The following is a 19,897-nucleotide window of genomic DNA, read 5'->3' on the forward strand; positions in this document are numbered from 1 at the left end:
AAAGACTAAAGGGCACACTATATTAAATATTAAAAATACGTAATAATAAATGGAAATAGGGGCTGCTGCAGTTCCACAGTGCTTATTATCATCCGTGAACCTTTGGTTCCTTTCGAAGGGCTCCCGGACTGAAGAGTCCTATCCCTATCGACGTTGCATCACTTTTCGAATGTTAGAAGCATAAGTGAGTTCCGGCAGAATGTCAATAAGCAATAATATAGCATTGAATCCAGTCGATGATGAGGTGGTGATGCTTGCACTTGGGGAAAAGCAGCCGGAAAGTATTTCCTAGGAATCAGATCGATGCGATGAGAGAAACAAAGTTGAGAGAGGCGTCGATGGGCGGAGAGAAGGCTGGTTGTGGTGGAAAATCGTCAGGTCATGTGATGAGGAGTAGCCAATGGTTGAAAAAGTGAATTTCTGTAAGAGAGCTGAGGGGCCTCATGCAAGCAGTGTATTTGTACTTAGAAATATATTTTCAGTTTTTTTTTCTTTTTTTTTTTTTTTTCAGTTAATTAAAGATATTTGCTTCTTCGCATATGTTAAAATAATATGAGTAGCTTTTCCATGGGTGCATCAGCTGATCTGAGTTGATCTATATTATGTTTAAGAATTGAGAAAAATTTAAATATGTTGCTATTGCCGAAAATGTTGTTTAATTCTTTTAAAGTGGAAAATATGTCCGTGAAATGTTGGTATTGAGTGTGGTGTTGTTGTTCTGGTTTCTGGTGCCTTGAGTGTTGTTTGAGGTAACTTGTGCATATGTTCTGCCTTGTGTAAGTGTAGATGTTTGTGAAGTAGTGTTTTTTGGAGTGAAAGTGTAATTTGGTGAGCTGTTGGTGTTTTTGCTTGTGTTTTTGGGGAATTTCTCACAACCGCGATAAGAAGCTGTTTGGTTTTTGTGGCAATTTGCACAGATGGGATTATCAATTTTACCTTGTGTGGGGCAATCTGTTGTTTTGTGTTGTTGTGCGCATTTAACACACCTAGGTAAAAAGAAGCAATTGTCTGAGGAGTGGTTAAAGCGTTGGCAGTTGTGGCATTGAGGTGTAATGTTTTTGTTTATGTATTTTTCAACTGTAATGATAAACATACCTAGGTGTGTTTCACTGTAGATTTTGTCTATGTTGTGTGTCTGCATGAGTTGTACCTGAAATAGTGACATGGGTTGTTTAGTTTTAAATCTTGTGAGTTGAACTACTTTGTGTACTGTGTATCCTAGTTTTGTGAGTTCTGTGGATATTTCTTGTGTTTCTGTTGTAATGGGTAAACCTCTGATGACTACTTTAACAGGTCGTTTGTGTTTTGGTGTAATGACATAGTGTTCGATGTTGTGTTTTTGTAGGTCTAAGGTGAGTTGTCTATGATCGTCTGTTGTTGTGGGTAGTAATTTTATGTATTCGCCGCTTATTTTACCATAGAAAGTAGCATCTGTAAGTGTTGTGAGCTTTTTGATGTATTGGTTGTGTGGGGCGCCATCTGTCGGCTTAACCATAATCGGTGTAGGTGTACTGTAATTTGGGAGTCGTGCATCTGGTGTTTGTGTGCTATTAATTGAGTGTGGAGGTTGATTGGTGTGAGTGTTAGGTTGCGCGAGTGCGTTGAAGCTGTTTTGGGTGGGAATAGTGTTTGGTGGAATATTTATGGGAACCTTGGCAGTCTTAAGTGGTTTTTGAAATCCTTCCGAGTCATCTTCGCTGTCTGAATTGTCACGTGGTTTGCGTTTATGTTGTGCGATTGGCTGTGTGGAGCTTGCATGAGAAAGAGCAAAGTTTAACTTACCCCTCAGCTTCTCGATCAACTTTTTCTTACTATCCATGTCCTTTTTCAGAATATTCGTATGGTAATCTCGGTCCGTAACGGGCCTGCCAGCCGAAAGTGCATTAAAATAGCGTTTAACTGTCGCCAGTTCAGCTTCCTCGTGCTGGATTTCCAAACGTAGAGTAGCGATTTCTTGGTCGGTGAGAACGTGATCATTGCCCTGATCCATATCGGTGTGCGTCGTATTCGAGCTGTCCGAGACCGGATCCGTGCCTTTATCAGGTGGAACCGCTTCAATACGAGGAGTCTGCTTAGTATCATCCATGAACCTTCAGGTTCCTTTCGAAGGGCGCCTGGACTGAAGAGTCCTATCCCTATCGATGCTGAGTTTCTTTTCGAACGTTGATTCCATAAGTGCGTTCCGGCAGAGTGAGAATAGGCAGAAACAAGATGTCCATAAGCAAAGTATATCGCATTGAGTCCAGTCGATAGTGAGTTGGTGACACATGCACTTGGGGAGAAGTATTCGGAGGCTAATTCCTAGGACGAAAGTCGATGCGCTGAGGTGTAGAGTAGAAGGCGGCGTCGATGGGCGGAGAGAAGGCTTGAGAATCTTCAGGTCAAGTGGTTTGTAATAGCCAATGGTAGAGAAAGCTGTTATTTTTGGTAAAAGAGCTGAGGGGTCTCATGCAAGCAGTGTATAATGTTTCAATAATTAAGATATATGTATTGTTTTTTTTTAATATTTAATTAAAGATGTTTGATTCCTCACATATAGTAAATAAAATTAATAGTTTTTCCATAGGTGTATCCACTGACTTTAGCTGGTCTAAATTATTTTTAAGAATGGAAAAGAATTTAAAGATGTTATTGTTACCGAAAATATTATTAAGTTCTTTTAACGTGGAAAATATGTCAATGAAGGTATTCGTGTTAGATGTAGTGTTAGTATTCTGGCGTCTAGTGCCTTGAGTGTTGTTGGATGTAACTTGTGCGTATGTTCTGCCTTGCGTGGATGTAGGTATGTTTGAAGTGGTGTTGTTTGGGGTAAAAGTGTAATTTGGTGAACTATTTATGTTTCTGTTTTTGGGGAATTTCTCGCAACCGCGATAGGAAGCTGGATGATTTTTGTGGCAATTTGCGCAGATGGGATTGTCTATTTTTCCTTGTGTAGGGCAATCTGTGGTTTTATGTTGTTGTGCGCATTTAACACACCTAGGTAGAAAGAAACAATTATCTGAAGAGTGGTTGAAACGTTGACAATTATGGCATTGTGGTGTAATGTTTTTGTTGATGTATTTTTCAACTGTAATGATGAACATACCTAGGTGTGTTTCACTGTAGATTTTATCAATGTTGGGTGTCTGCATAAGTTGGATCTGAAATAGTGGCATGGGTTGTTTGGTTTTAAATCTGGTGAGTTGAACTACTTTGTGTACTGTGTATCCTAGGTTTGTGAGTTCAGTGGAAATTTCATGTGTGTCAGTGGTGATGTGTAGGCCTCTAATGACTACTTTAACTGGGCGTTTATGTTTAGGTGTAATGACATAGTGTTCGATGCTATGTTTTTGTAGATCTGTGGTGAGTTGTCTGTGGTCATCAGTTGTCGAGGGTAGTAATTTTAAGTATTCTCCACTTATTTTGGCATAGAAAGTAGCTTGTGTAAGTGTTGTAAGTTTTTTGATGTATTGGTTGTGTGTGGCGCCATCTATCATCTTAACCATAATCGGTGTAGGTGTGCTGTAGTTTGGAAGTCTTGCATCTGGTGATTGTGAACTATTAATTTGTTGTGTGGGTTGAGTGGAATGTGTGTTAGGTTGCGAGAGTGCCATGAAGCTGTTCCGAGCCATATCGACAAGTCACGATTTCGTTAAAACGAGAAAATGTGCTTATTACGAGCCGCCACTGTTCACGTAAAAGATAACGCCACCGCCCTGGTGGCGCCATCTATCGCATCTAAAGAAAATAAAGTTTGTCATACGAAGATGGTTACTCTGAATAGCATGAGTTTGCGTGATTAAACATATATTCATATCCTCTTTTCTGACAAAGTCCTGGAATTCATGAACTTTCGTTTTTAAATTTGGTGCATTCCATAGCATGATTTTGACTGGTGTATACGAGTTGCGACAAAAACTATTCATTTTGGCTGGATTGGGGCCTGACTACATTTCCAACCAATTTAGTTGGTTGTAAGTTCTTAAGCATATTTAGAACAGCGGTGAGCTTAGTAATCACCTCTTTGGCTTCTGTGAGTTCTTGAATAAGTTCCGAAATTTCCGCGGAATTTCTGGAACTTTGCATCTGGGAGCTGTTAGTTATAACCCGCTCTAAGTAAAGTCTGTTATATTGCTGCTTAGATTTAGGAAAGGCACTGCAAGCTATATAGCTTGGCGTGATCTAATCTACAATTTGCGCAAGTAAAAGCGAGAAAGCGAATGTCGATCATATTTATGCCCTACAGGCGACCAGTAAAAACATTGATATCCAGGTTAGACTTGTTATTTTGCCTCGTGTTCTTTTCCTGGAGAACGAACTGGCTGTAATTAGGTTTTCGTGATTTCTCTCATGGAATATTCCAATAAAATGATTTGATTTTAAAACGAACTGGTAACATGTGTAAAGTGTTCTCGCTTTCACTTGCTTGTGTCTAGTATGTTCAGACAATCTATCATGACTAAATACACGCTTCAGGTACGCTTGGTTATAACAAAAAGTTCTGAACAAAAAATTATCTTCTCAGATGAAGTTCATTTCTATGGGAATAGATAGGTTAACAACAACAAACAAACAAACAAACAAAAAAAATTGTAGTTTTTAGTGTGAAAATAATCCACAAGAGATACATGAGACCATTTCCTCCCCCCCAAAAAACGAGGTGGGAGATACAGTTACAGTGACAAGTAAGGGATACTGGTTGATGATAACAAATGTTTTGTGGCTAAACTTAGAGGCCATTGTTTTGGAGGACATGTGGTTCGAAAAACGATAGTATCGCATGTCGCATTGCTGACGTTACTACGACGTATTCCAAAAGAAAAGTTAGTGAAAGGATAATTTCAAGAAATATAACTGCTAACTGGCTTCCCAAAAGTTGTGCTTTGATTTATTTAATTATGAAAAAGCAGTCGAGAGCTATCTGCCTAAGAGCAGAGATGCCTTCGCGGAAGATTTTTAAATGAAGCCCCTCAAGCCCATGCATCCAGCCCATTAGCTGGGATTCGAATTTCGGACCGAACTACCTGTGTCTAGCAATTTTACTGCTAGATCACTGGTGTACCCCAGAAGCTGTGATTTAATCCTTTAGATTAAATTTTTGTGGGATTATTTGAAATCGCTGATCAATGCTAACAATGAACCCTTGAACCATTAAGAATAAACATCGAATGCTGCATTCGCGACATAAAGCTCGAGTCATTGAAACATGTATTTATTGCAAATTGGGATCATCGAGTTTGCTCATGTGCACTAGGTCGAGGTGAAACTGAAATGATCTTTTTATTCAAAACATTATGTAAAAAAATGTAAAATGTTTCGATGTATATGCAATAGTTTTATTTTATTTCATTTTAAAATCATATCATTCTAACCGGAGGAAACTTTGTATTACGTGCCCGGAAAGCTCGTGGACGAAGTATGTAGTAAAGACTTTACCTTATTTAGGTATGTCAACTCACTTTCAAAGTATTTTCATCCGCTAACAAGCTTTTACAAGTGTAGTTTGAAGCAGTTTTGCAGCTCTGTTTTCGATAGATCCTTCAACCGCTCTTCTCGCTTTGATTCTGATGCATTTCATATTCTCCAGCCTCTATTAACTCCATTTTGATTTCGGAGAATATAAAAATATCACAGACGAACAGAACGACACATGTCATTGTAAAACTTCCAGGTATTCTTAGCTCAATAAAAAAGTTGTACACTTGAATTTTGAGAATAGTGGATGCCTGTGATTGTATTATGCGCTAGTGATTCATGAACAATCATTGTTGCGTGCAATGGCGCATTGACATCATACAAAAATCCATCAGATTCCTGCTAAGAGTAGAAGTTAAACACATCGTTCACGATCTCGTAGGTTTCTCAGTGCATTTTTACAGTCAGCTTAATTTGTATACTGCCTTTTTAGACCTAACTCATAGCGCACAATTTCATGAATGTCAAAAAACATGATTTTGATTTCGGGAATTTTTTTTCCCAGCTCTTCTTTCACTTTCTCCTTTTTGCTGTCCGACATTAATGTCAAATAGTATTCGCAAACTCAAGGCAAATTATCCATAATCACCTATTCAAGAGAATTATGATTTGACCTGTCAACACAGCATTCCTTCTAATTCGTTTCTTACTCAACAGTTAAACAATTAGGAATATACTTCATACTCAATTTTCTCATGCCCAATTTCTCAACTAAAACCACCTGAACAATCGTTTTCCTAAATTTAACTCTTCATCATTCCTTCTAACATTTACTTTTCTGTCACGCTGCATACAAAACAATAAACGGTCATTGTTTTCACCGACAAGCGCAGTTGAAGGGTATTCTGCTGTCACATATCAGTCACGTCATCCTGCCTCTCTTGCAAATCTGAACCCACTTGAATGATAGCGATAGCCGCAACTTGGATTCTCCACACATCTGCTTCAATATTTTATGAATTGTATTTTCATTCTTCCCATTAATTCGCTACTCCGTTAACATACGTGGATAGTATATCCAAAACTTTCTGACCTAGTGTACGTTTAAAAAGTTCATTTTTCGAGATATTCTCCGTATACTTCAATGCATTTTTCACGTTCTTTAATGAGCAACGATATATATCTCTGAAAAATAAATCTTAAGATATATCTTTAAAATATTCCAAAATTTCTTTTTTGCACTCTATTATCATTAAATCTCCTTCTATAAAGACCAGATTTCAATTTCAAGACGAGATAATAATCACTTGGAGCTAAATCTGGGTTGCAATGGGAGTGGTCAAGCTTTTTAAACTCATATTCTTTACTGGTTCTTTAGCAACGACAGAAGTAATACATAAAAGTATAGTCATAGAGAAAATTAACTCTGCATTCCAAGCTTTTCTTCTTGGTTTAATTGCGTAGTTTATTCAAAAAAGGCTTACATAATATTCTCCTTTAATGGTTGTGTTTTCACTTTTAAAGCCTGTCGCTAAATTCCTTTGTTGCAGTCAAAGAAAAGGGCAGCCGTTACATGTTTCATTGATTACTTCACATTTGCTTTTCTTGGTTTTTTCCACTCCATTGATTTACTCTTCGATGGAGGATCATAAAAGAGGACCAATATTTCATCACCAGTTTCTATAGGCCAGAACATGCTTTACTAGCACGCAGCAACAGTTATTCAGCAAAGTGCAAGTTGCTATTTTAGAATTGCTAAAAGAAGTCGGAGTACTTGTTTTGCAGACTTTGTTCATGTAAGATGCTCATGCAGAATACGCAAAACGATTCTTTTAAATAGATCCAATTTTGCTACTACCTCTTTGATTTTCAATCTCCAGTCACTCAATATTTCCTCCTGTACACAAGCAATATTTTCTTATGTCAATGCCTTCGTTGGTAAACCTTCAGGAGAAACAACTTCCACAGATTCTTTGGCCATGAAAAATAGTTTTGCTCATTGTTTGATTGCAGAAACAGGAAGGAGAGGCACATAATTCGAGTACTAGATGCACAAAATCTCAGTACTTTTTTTAAAATTTTATTTCGTTGCAATTCAGATCTTTTTTCGATCAAAACTTTAATCTCAGAACGATACGCAAGTACTTTAAAGCAAACTGACACTTCACTTCATTCCTTAAACAGTTAGAAAAAACACAGTCGATTTTATCAGTAAAACTTTCAAATTTATTCGTTTAGTATTGCCACTACATGTATGCAAGATGACGTTATTGCCAAATGACTTTTTATATGGTGAGACGGGAACTTTTGGATTTATCTAACTATTACTCTCTATATTACTATACACAATAAATAACAATTTTATAAAACTTCGTTATTTCCATTATGCAAATCTCACAGAACAAACATTGTACTAATGAGATAAAAGAACACTCCAATTTTGTCTGTCATCTTTCAGCATCGCGCTAGTGTTGCCAGATATAGAGATAATGTCAGTCCACAAACTTTCTGAGCAGACAACGTATGACATCCATCTGCTGATTTTCATGAAAAGTGAACCATGAAAGCATTCTTTTACCGGCAAAGAACCCTCCCATATTTTTCTCTAATTAATACTCAACTAACATATGTTCTCAAGTAGCACAGCAACGTCGTAACGACGTTGCAAACTCGTCGCGTATGTCGTTGCAAAAAACATTGCAATATGTTGTCTTTAAGACGCCCAGATGTCCGCGAACATCCACTGTTTTGCAACCGTTGCAAAGACGTCTTTATTACGTCTTTGCGGATGAGGTTTTTGTCGCATAGACGTCGTTATTGCGTCTTTCGCAGGTGATATTTGGGTTGTGAAAGCATCGTATCACGCTGTCTTAAAGACGCCTAAATGTTCGCCACTTTTTTGCAACAGTTGTGAAAATGTCGTTATTATGTCCTTGTGTTACATATTGATTTATGCAGAAAAATAAGCTTAATAATTAATATATTTTTCTTCTTTTTTAAAATTTTTATTCCTTGTATTTATTTCTTGTAAGTTTAAATATTTTATCATTTCTGAAAACTAGAAGATAATACAATTTTTTCTCTTTAGACTAAATATGCATAATTAATAATAGCCTTAATTATTTTCAGTACTTTAAACTATATTTTTTAAATAACTTAAATTCTAACTTACGTTTATTTAAGATTTCATAAATTTTTTCCTTAAGTGAGAGTAATTATGAAAGTGGTTATTATAAATATATAACATTAATAGTAGGTTTTAAGTAAATAAAACTCAATTAGACATAAATAAAAGTAAAGATACATAGGTGAGTAAAAAAAAAAAAAGAGCGTTTCTGATAACAGCATTATCACATTTATTTCTGTTAAATCTCACAGGCATTGAAAATTGCCCTTGTAATAATATGAATGATAAATATAATAAATCATGATAAATTAAGAAGTGGTTATACATAATCAGTATTTTACCTGAAGTCAAGTATAAATTTATTCGCGTTTCGCAGTAAAAAATATAACCATTAACTTCTATATCTCCAAGATATGCAAATGAAAGAGAGTATAAAGTAGTTAATAAATGTGATCAAAAATATACCTAAATCTAATAACTTCTCATATTCATATCTAAAATGAAATAATAACCTTGTAAGGTCCCTCACTTGAAATTCTAAGTTAATGTTGAGTTAATGTCCCTCACTTGAAATTCTAAGTTAAGTGAGGAACCTAGGAACTGATAAGCGAATAATCGCTAGAGTTCGAAGACAGGAAACAACAAGAGAGAAGGGTAAATAAACCTTTATTAATTCGATAAGATTTAAGAAAACTCCGCCTGGGAGTGTACAAATAAAGTCCGCACTTAGAACTTGAACTTAAAAGACCAAGAATTAAACTAAAACTAAGATTAACTAAATAAGTATAGCCAAAGCTATCAAGGTTCAATGAGAGTTGGCCCCTTAACCTATTTTAAGCTTAGCAAGGGCCTGAGTACGGCCGAGTGTAACACAGCTTTGAGAGAGAGGGCGGCCAAAAAGGCAGACGCGAGTAGTTCAGAAACTCTGTTTCTCTCTCTGTCTCAGTAAGTAACTTCGTGGTTTAAATACCGCTCCTTCTCATTAAATATTCAGCAAATTCCAAAACTACGTTCTGGCCGGAAGTAGTAAGTTGAAGTTAAGAATTTGACAGGAAAGGAACTTTAACTTAAAATTTAACTGTTAATAAAATTAACATAATCCTTACAACCTAACAAACAATATACATGACAGCACTACTTAAGAAAAAAACATGAACTAGTAGTGTTTGAAAGTATAAATAGCAGTCGGAAGGTAAGAGAACTAAAATTTCCAATTAATAAAAAAAAAAATGTGTTTTTTAAATAGTAAGCAATTAAAACTGCAATAATCATAGATTTCAGTGTCTACTAGTAATGCTGATGTTTCTTACCACCATTTCTTTAGATCATATGTAAATGTATTTACCTATTTTTAGTTTATACATTTTTAGAATAGTGTTAGATTGCAATGATCATTTCAGGCACTTTTTATAATCAATAACTTTCCTTTTGATACTGTACAGAAAAAATTTAAATAATATAGTATACGATAGTAAGCTAAGTACGTTAAAGTAAGCTCTTCATTAAATAGCACACGATGAAACATTTTGTTTCTATTTATTATGAATTTCTTTGTTATCACAAGCACATAAAATGGCATAATTATAGATTACAATATTTCATAGTAATGCTAATGTTTCCTTAACACTATTTTTTCGATTATAAGCGCAAAGTCTGAGCACCAACCTGTATCATGAACACAATAATCGATTAACATGAATGATATACGCTATAGCACTTAGGACGTTATAACCGAATCCGTGTATCCAAATATAACGATAATCCGTGTTTCCGAATATTGCACGACGTTATAACCGAATCCGTGTATACAAGTATAACGATAATCCGTGTATCCAAATATTGCATCGCTGAAGCTACTGAAGATTGGAAAACCACAATATAATTTTAATCCCCGGAAAGTCATAAAATACCAAAACAGAACACTATTTATCTGTATAGACGGTGTTAACACGTTGCAAGCAGATATTCACAAACAAAATAAGCAGAAATTCGGCATTACCACGAAGATTTCTCCTCAATTCAAAATAGACTGCCATCATTATATTTTGTACGTCGTTCTCTTTCTGTATTGAAACTCTCTAGTATTTAATTCCGACGGTGAATTAAAAAGCCGCGAAGAAAATATTTCTGAAAATAAAATGGAGTTTGAAATTATTGCGCCGTTAACTGACTTGTTCGAATTTGGCAGCTAGCCAAAGCGCGCAAGCCTCGACCTCAGATGTTCGTTTCCATAATTATCCAGCAAATAATATGTACATGGAATGTCAATCTCTCGAACAGCAGTTTAGTCTAAACATTTCAGAGGTTTATACGATGGCATTAAACTGATTAAACCTTTCGACGGTTCTTCTGATAATTTAATAGAATCTTTTTTAAATGGCATAGAAGAATTATTTCAACTGAATAGAATTACGAACAATGTTCACAAGATTATATTTACAAAAAAAATATTTATCGGGCTCGCTAAAACATTTGTAATGTCGATAACGCCAAATCCCGAGTGTACCGTATACTAAGATTAAACCAAGCATTTTTAAATGCATGGAAATGGACAAAAACGTAACAAACAGTTCATCAGAACTTTTACAGGTAATGAATTTCGTATTTTTGTTCACAGTTTCTCTAATTTTGATGTCAACATTTATTAGTAATTTATCAAAGCCATTAATTTTGTCGTTTTCCATTAAAAGTGTTAATATTTCTTTCTACTTTTCCATTAATTTTCCGTCAGATATTTTGCACAGCCGTTAAATATGCATGGATATGAAACGTCTTTTAACATTGGACGTTTTCTCGGAATTCTTAAAATCGTCCCATTTATAATCGTCAATACATCTTCACAATCATATCTTAGCAAAAATTGTACTTTTTGCTCTGTATGCGGTAAAAATTTATTATATTATGTCAGCATATTAATTCAAATAAATTCGTCCTTATTTCAAAAATAATTCATAAAGTCATATTTCAGCAGTAAAATAATTGCTAACATGTGATTTGCATTGATTTAGGAAATATGATTTTTTTAAATATATAAAATGCATAACTTAATAACTTACTTTATAGATTAGTTTCAGCCAACCAGCGGCCGAGTGGTAAAGACGCTGAACATTGGTAGTTCGGGCCGAGGTTCGAATCCCGCGAACGGGCTGGCAGCATGGGCTGTTTTCGTGGTTTTCCCCATGTGTGTACGAGCCAGTTTCCCTTAGAAAGTAATCCACGAAGGCATCCCTCCCCTTAGGCAGATAGCCCTAGTGTGCTTTGCCATAATTAAATAAACCAAACTAAACCAAGATTAGTTTCATTTTTAAATATTTTGCTATAATATGTAAAAAAATATTTTAAGTATTAATTATTTGAACAAAATTTTAACAATAATTTAGCACGTATTTTAGTACTAATTAAATTTAATAATTCAAGTATTATATTAAATTTATATTTCATTAGATTAATCTACCTTAGATTAATATATTTAGATGAAATAAAGTAATGAAACATTGCAAAATAAATCTGATGCGGGCTTCAGATTCTTGAAAGAGCAGATTTAGTCTCTTTTCCTTCTAAAAGTAACGCTGATGAACTATGAAAAAGATGCTAAAACGACCACGTCTAAAAGCGGTCATATCATGGCGTTTCAGCGACGTCGAAAAATTGTCAAGATGCAACAGCAAATATTTTGCGTCTTCGCAACTTTGTAAAGACTTCGTAAAAGTTACCACGACCACTCTGCACTCGGAGCACTTTGCAACGTCGTTACGACGTTGCCGTGCTACTTGGGTTACACGTAAAGAGAAATTGCGGAATAAATATAATGTAAACATTCTGCTGCACCATAAAACAGAATCTAGGTGAAACGGCTAATATTCAGTGTTTTAAATTATTTGGCGTTTTGTCAGAAACAAAGAATTTCATGTTTTTTTTTTTTTTTTTTTTTTTTTTTTTTTTAAATGAGTACAGTTTAAATGTCCTTCTCTTTCGTACATTGCAAAATATCGAAAAATGATTAGAAAAGCATTTAGGGAAAAAAAGGAAAAATGCAGATTTTTGTTTTTTGTAACGGTATGACGATCAAAAATAAATTATCTTTGTGAAAACGATGTGACGTTAATGGTAATTTCTAATTATTTTGCAGGAGGAAGCGTTCCATTTCCGAAGAAGAACAATCCCCAAAACTTTTGAATGGCATTAAAGATACGGATTCGACTTGAAGATATAGCTATGGCGGCATCAACCTTTAAAACACGATTCAGTGGCTCCATGAACTTTCAAGCGAATTTACAGTTTATCTATATGGTTTGAAAAAGAATAGTAATAAATAATTTAATGCAGAGATAAATATGCTGTTGAACATACTTTTCACTATCTTTTGAAGGAAAGTAATGAGCAAGCATTAACACCACTTTATTTAAGAAAGGTTTTTATTTCTAAACTTTCAAGAAATGAAATAAAAATACGTGTTGTCAAAAAGTTTTCATGAAGATATATTGCTTATTATTATATATACTCAATGCAAAATATTCAAGTCATTTTATGAAGATATTCCTTCATCATTTGATTACAACACAGAATAAGGGAGTTTGTACTGAAATTGTAGTAAAGTTGTTCTTAATTACAGAAGCTGCTTGAAATTTCTACTTAAAGATGAGGCTCGAGTGATTTAACTTTGATAACGTGAACTCAGTGATGTTTGTACTTCAGCTACGAAATCGAAGAAGATGTGCTCATTATGTAGTATGTACTATTATGAGTTTTTTTGCACTAAATTTGTAAATTGAGTATAGAAAGAAAGATTAAAGTTGGTATCAGTTTTCAACAAAGAGGAGTACTATGAAAAAGTAAAAAAAAAAAAAAAAAAAGAAAGAAAGAATACGTTTAAAGTGACCGCACATTTTATAGGAAAGATGCGAACTAGCGAAACAGGTTTATTTAAAGTTGTCTTTTATATGCTGTTTTTAGATGTGTTCATTTGTTTTTAATATATGATTTTTAGATGTATACAAGCAATAAAAATAAACTTTTTATCCCATAAAAGTCTTGATACATTGATAACTTACAAAGGTCTTAAAACTTGGATATCTCTCAGAAGCAAAATATGTGTTAATAAACCCGCTCAAAAGAAGCTGTTTTGGAGGTGTTAAAGCTGTAAAAATCAGCGTAATATTTGTAAATCTGAAGGATTAGTTTCACAGGTTCAAATATTGAGCAGTCTGCTTCCATTGCAGAAATGCTAGTAACGAAAGAGAAGCTTGTGTTCAAGCAATAATAGTGCAAGGAAGGAAGTTAAGCTACTGGCGCCATCTGTTGATGAAAAATGAAAACAACTGTGATGTAATTTCCTTAAAAGCTTAAGGCAAGGACGATCGTTAACGAGAACTGAAAGATTTTTATGACTGTGACATACCTCTAGAAAATTTTATTCGCCAACTGCAGCTGAAGAAGAAGGTTCTATGTTTAAACCTTCGAAACTAGTCCAATAAATTTACAAATATTACGCTGGTTCTTTTTATCTTAAAGCTCCAATAATCGTTATTCGGTGTGTTAACTCAGAAGCTGTGTTATTGTTATTTAAGAATAATTATTGTATAACTATTTATATTCCTCAAAGCTTTTAATAAAATAAAGAAAAGAAACTAAATCACAATTCAGACGATGGCCGAACCGCCAAAGGCAGCCAGGAGGCTTCTACTACTTTCAGGAGGCTTTAGATTTTTAATTTAACATTTTTTATATTTCTTCTTTATGCTAACTGCATAAGCTAATAATACAGAAAGGAATTCCTTTGTGCTAAAACATAACATTTAGGTTAATTTCCTAACAGTTTATGAAAAGTTTACAGTTGTTTTGCTTTCAAAAACAGTCCACCACAGCACTATTGTTACAATAGCCTAAGTCATTTTATTTAGAATAAAATATAAATCTTCGAGGAATATTTAAAAAAAAATGCTGGTAATGAATAGATTATTTTTTTTATTTATCACAAAAAGTAACAATTCAATAACTAATAAAAATTTATTGTCGAATTTAACACCTAGAAACACCTAGAAAAATTTTTGCTTATTTGGGAAATAGGATACTTGAATTAATTTATTCAAATATTTCCCCAAAAGTGCAACGATAACAAAATTAATAAGAAATATGTCCTCCTTTAATGCAAATGATCTTTATTATGCGCTTAGGCATTGACTTTAATAGTCCTCGTGTACATAATTTTTACTTCTTTACAATGAATCCCCACTTTTACAGCGTTTTTAATCATGTGGTCTTTTGTCGTACAATTTATTTTGCTAGGGTGTTTCTCTAAAATGTGCTACGATTTAAGTCTGATAAATTTTCAGGCCAATCTAGTACAATAATTTTATATTCTGAGTTGAACCTTCTGGCAGATTTTGAATTGTGGCAAGGAGGCAATTCATGCTGAAATGTCCCGACAAAGGACTTTGAGAATGGCATAATCCTGTGTTCTAAAATTTCTATATACTTCGAAGAATCCATCATTCCGTTAATAGTAACCAAATTTCCAGGGACATCGTCAGTAAAAAAAAAAAAACCAAAATATTTGTTTTTGATGGTATTTTATGATTGGATATGTTTAAGTCTTCGTGATTCAACCTTGCTTCGTCTTACAAAGTTAGGCGTGTAACTATGGACACAATGAGACTCATGGCTGAAAATAATCTTTTCCAGTCATTTGTGCTCTAAGATTTGTATTTTATTATCCCAAAGTAATCGCTTTGCTTCATTTGACGTGTCAAAAGTTTTTTTTTTTTTTTTTTTTTTTTTTTTTTTTTTTTTTTTTTTTTAAATAATCTTTCTCGCTCTTCAGCCAGCAGTGAAAACCTGCACGTTTGAAGGATAAATATTAATGATAATACACAAAAGATCATTTTTTAGATATTTTTAATTGTTATTGGATTAATAATGCCATTTCGGAGTAGAAATCGATCTGTTTTGGAGTTGTTTTCCTTTTCCTTACTACAAATATTTAGAACTCTTAAATCCTGCATAGAAAACTTCTAAAAACTTTAGCTTCTTTGAGACATTCCTAAATCAATTTTACAGGGCTGTTGTAATAGCTTTATGAATTTTGTACGTAGTTAGATAATTTTAGTGAAATTATATTATTAAACTGCTGTAGTTTTTTGTGTAATGTAACATGAACAATCTTAAGAGACAAACTATGCCGGAAAAATAAGAATACAGGGGCAAGTCCATTTCACATTGACTAAACGGCTATCTCGCTAATTTGACGAGTTATCGCATAGCTGATAATGGTTTTAGCCACTAAGTTTTGTCGCCAAATTTGGTGAGAAATAGCAAAAGTCGTCAAACTTGGCGACCATTTTTCAATATTTTAGTCCGGTCCTAGCGTCATTCTAATAGGCATAGTAATTGAATAATTATAGTTGATGCTCTGTGTAGCTGTAACCGTAATTCTGCCTTTATATGCCTTTCAGTAATTTCGAGAAGCAGAAAGTACTAGAAATATCTCAGTGGGCGGGTGAAAGCTATATAAGGCTGGAGAAAGCATCTGTTCTTAGCATATCTATCATTTTTATCTCCATTTATTTGCTTCTGAAATCGAAATGTAATTGTATATTTAATGCACTTGTGAGGAAATTGCTTAGACCTGCAATGTATGGGCTTTCATTTGTGCAATCAATGCCTGTCACTGTGAAGATTTATTTCAGGAAAATTCGTTGTCATTAGCCAAAGGGGCTCCATCTCAACCGAGCCGGAACACGTGCTACCAAATGTAATATTCTCGGCTTAAGAGGAATTAGAAACTGTTCTCAGTTGTTGTTGTGAGTTGTTATTTCAGAACGATTTCGGAGTATCGAATGCTTCGTCTTTTAGATGCGCTTTGCTTGCATTGTGTTTAACGTTCTTAGTAGTTTGAAATGTGACTACTGATTGTACTCTGTGTTACTGTGAACACCTGTATGAGTATTTCTGTGTAAAGTTCCAGAAGTCTGAAGTGTTTCTTTTGATAAAATAAATTTTATCAGCCTATCATCAGACCTGTGTCCATTCAATCTATTACGAACCCGTATGCAAGCAACAACAACATTTAGAAGAAAATACATAGAACACGTAGCTGACTGAACTTTTGTTCAAGACCACCTAGTGTAACCGAGTTAAGTCACAGCAAAGAATAAGGAATAAGTTAATCATTTATGAAGTTACTATATAGAGTTATAATGATTGCAATTTCTTATGTGTTTGTTTGATAGGTGTATGGATTCATTCTCCTGTTTGAATATAAAAGAATTGCGTTTTAAAGTTTATAGCAATTTTGAAGGCATTCGAATATACTTTTTGATGATAACAGCTGAGCAACATCAAGGCACTTCAGATACATTGCAAAAGAAACTCTTGCTGGTGCTTACTCTGATAAAGAATGTTCAAGACTCGCTATATTTTTAATCCAAAGCGCATGGATTTTGCGATAATCTAAAAAAAGACAAATACACAACAGAAAAATTAATTTTCTATGAAGTGAGTGCTTATCAAAATTACAGCAAATGTGCATTGTACTGTGTATTCTTTGCTAACATAAATGTACGCGACGCTGAAAGACTGCTTAGTGAATTATCACTAAGTCTTTTTTTAAAGTACTAGAAAATCAGAAAAAGGGTGCATAGAACCTTTTATTAAATCAAATAAAATATAACATTAGGCATTAACTCGTGCTTACAGAAGCCAACACTTTTGGCTTAAATCAAAAGGTAATGGATATAAACTTAATGAAGTTGAAGTACAACCTAACGGTTTCACTGTTTAACTATCGGGCAAGCTGGCTCTGACTGAAATCTGCGTAAACAATCCTAATGGCAAGAATAATTCAACGAGGCAAGAATTCTAATCGCTAGATAATCAAAGTTAGCAACGTGGTCTTCAAGCAGACAAAACACGCTCTGATTTTATTCTGCAAAACTTTCCTTTAAGTACTTCCTCCTATCTACCTAATTTGAAAATCGCGCTTGCTGAAAATTTGCATTCTGGCAGAGAAATGAAATGAGGCTTGATAGGAAAGTCATTTAACTTAAAATAATGGGTTAGAAAATTAAAATGATCCCGCAATTGTGACATTACAGATGTACAGAACTGAATACTGGAAGGTCTTGTCTGTACACTAAGTTTAAATTTATGAATGCTCCAAATAAGTAGAAATGTCCTCCTAAAAACCTCAGTTTTTCTAAAATTTTACTAATTAAGTGCTAGTTTATAATGAAACTTAATTGAATTGGTGAAGATAAAGAATGAGTTTGTATAATGTTAATACCTTTTATCTATTAACTAAGGGTTGAACAACCTAGTGAAGTACTAAGCGAGGACTTAGAATTTAAACTCGAGAAGGTTTAATTACTCTTTATTGGTAAAAATAAAGATTCACGGCCGGCCCTTTTCTCAGGACGTAAAACAAAGCCTCTACGTGGGCTTAAACTAAAAAATTTAAGAAATAAAACTAACTAATGACTAAATAAAGAGATTTAGCCGAAGCAAACACAAATTCTAAACTAGTTGGCCCTTAATATTAAAATAGCTATCGAAGCTATGAGGGGCACGTAATACGGCCGAGCGTAGTAACAGCTTAGAGAGACGAAGCCAAAAGGCACATGCGCGCTATTCAGGAATCCTAACTCTCTGTCCCGAAGTCAGTGGAACTTTGATACTACTGTGCTCCTCATTCGCATTTAACGCGATTCTAAAACCTCATTCTGGTAAGGAATTATAAGCTGAAGCTAGAAGAGATAGGAAAGGGTTTTCAACTGTTATAAAATTAGGATACACCTCACAAGTTTATTGCTTTCATTCTTCAAGGCAAGAAATTTGTGTGTGTGTAAAATTTACAAATTTGATTCATTATATTCATCAGTATCAGATTCAAATGCATCAACAGAACGATCTTCTTTCAACTAAGACGAATTAATTATGAATTCATAAAACTGATTAGGTAATTTTATCTGAGCTTATATTCTAATGTTGTTATCTTGAATTCTTGAAAGCTATAACTAAATTATGAATTTTCGAAATACTTCATACAAACTGGCTATAAATGACAGTTTTCTATTTGATTTTAGAGTTTCCCCAACTTTTTACCTCAAAACAGATGAATTTAAAATTTTTATTTAGTTTTCGCTATTTTACATGTTGTATGATATTTAAATATTTACGAAATCAATATACCAATATAACTATCTGCTGAATGCGTTCATTTCTACTTATTGAAATCGATTGTTTAAAAATCTGATATTAAACAGAATGCCCTACACGAAAACTCAGGATATATTCCCTACTAACAGTAATTTGTTTTGAGCTACTTCTTTTCTTTCTGTTTTTACTAGTGGCCAACTGGATAAAACAGCTAAATAGTGGTAGTTCAGCCCGGGTTCTGCTGGCTGTATGCTTGGTTTTTTTGTGGTTTTCCCCGCGTGTAATGTGTATTACACAGTTTCCCTCAAAATCCAAGCCAATTTTCCCTCATAAAGTCCTTCACGAAATCATCTACCTGGGCGAGATAGCCATATTAAAACAACCTAAATTCTTTTCTTTCTAAATTTAGAGTAATTCAATAAATAGCTTTTCTTCGATTTTGGCTTGGACATCCATCATCCCTCTCGCTTTCCTTGGATGTGAGTAACATAAACGGGCTTTTCCTTTGGATGGTATCCTTCAAATATACCACAAAACACCAAAGAATCTGTCAATTTTTTTTAGAATTTCGAAGATGACATATTACTTCCTCTTTATTTTCAAAATCTTTTCCCTGCGAAATAAAATCCGTAGACAGAAAAGCAGACATAGGCAATACTGCCGCAGTACGAAATATAATTTATCTCCATTTAAATTACGGCTACAGCCGTTTCAATGAAGCAAAATACTTTTATTTTTAATTTATTTATTTATTTTCAAATTTCATAAATGCATCACCGATTAAAAAAATCTTGCGATGTAAAAGCAATGAGTTCCTACTGAGTTAAAAAAAAAAGAATTTATATCTCATGCACTCTCACACATAACCGGTTTTCAGAATAGTGCCATTCAAAAAAGCAAGAGATCTTTAATTTATCTTTCAAATTTAATCGTTTCACAGTGTTGACCGTTGATTAACAAACTGAGTGATTTAAATAAAATAAATTTACTTCTTAACAACTGAAATCATTATTTTGTATTTTAGTAATGTATCCAGTTGATACAAAATGAAATGCATTTAAAGTACTATTCGGTTTCGAGGGTCGTAAAAAAATTGCAGCGAAAATGTATGCGCGAAACCGCCAAATCTAGCAAACACGGCTATTTAACAGCGTGCCAAATCTCACGTACGCGCTGATTTCAGATTGCGTAAGTTTATATAGTTCTATATTTCTTAAGACGCCA

General features: G+C 34.1%; 1 protein-coding gene across 3 annotated transcripts in view; it reads left to right on the plus strand.

The window, feature by feature from the left end:
• LOC118179349 (organic cation transporter 1-like) overlaps nt 1-13,549 on the plus strand; it is a 225,317-nt gene extending 211,768 nt beyond the window's left edge. For all 3 annotated transcript variants that reach the window (XR_015042199.1, XM_085820863.1, XM_085820858.1), the window contains one exon: nt 12,651-13,549. Coding sequence is in view for 2 of the 3 variants with exons in the window: in XM_085820863.1 (XP_085676989.1) it covers nt 12,651-12,726 (76 nt within the window). In the remaining variant the exon portion in view is untranslated. The remainder of the gene's footprint in view (nt 1-12,650) is intronic.
• Nucleotides 13,550-19,897: the final 6,348 nt, after the last annotated feature.

Source organism: Stegodyphus dumicola, chromosome 1, assembly GCF_044657685.1.
Source record: "Stegodyphus dumicola isolate Sdum_Otavi_A_Nest chromosome 1, ASM4465768v1".
NCBI lineage: Eukaryota > Metazoa > Arthropoda > Arachnida > Araneae > Eresidae > Stegodyphus > Stegodyphus dumicola.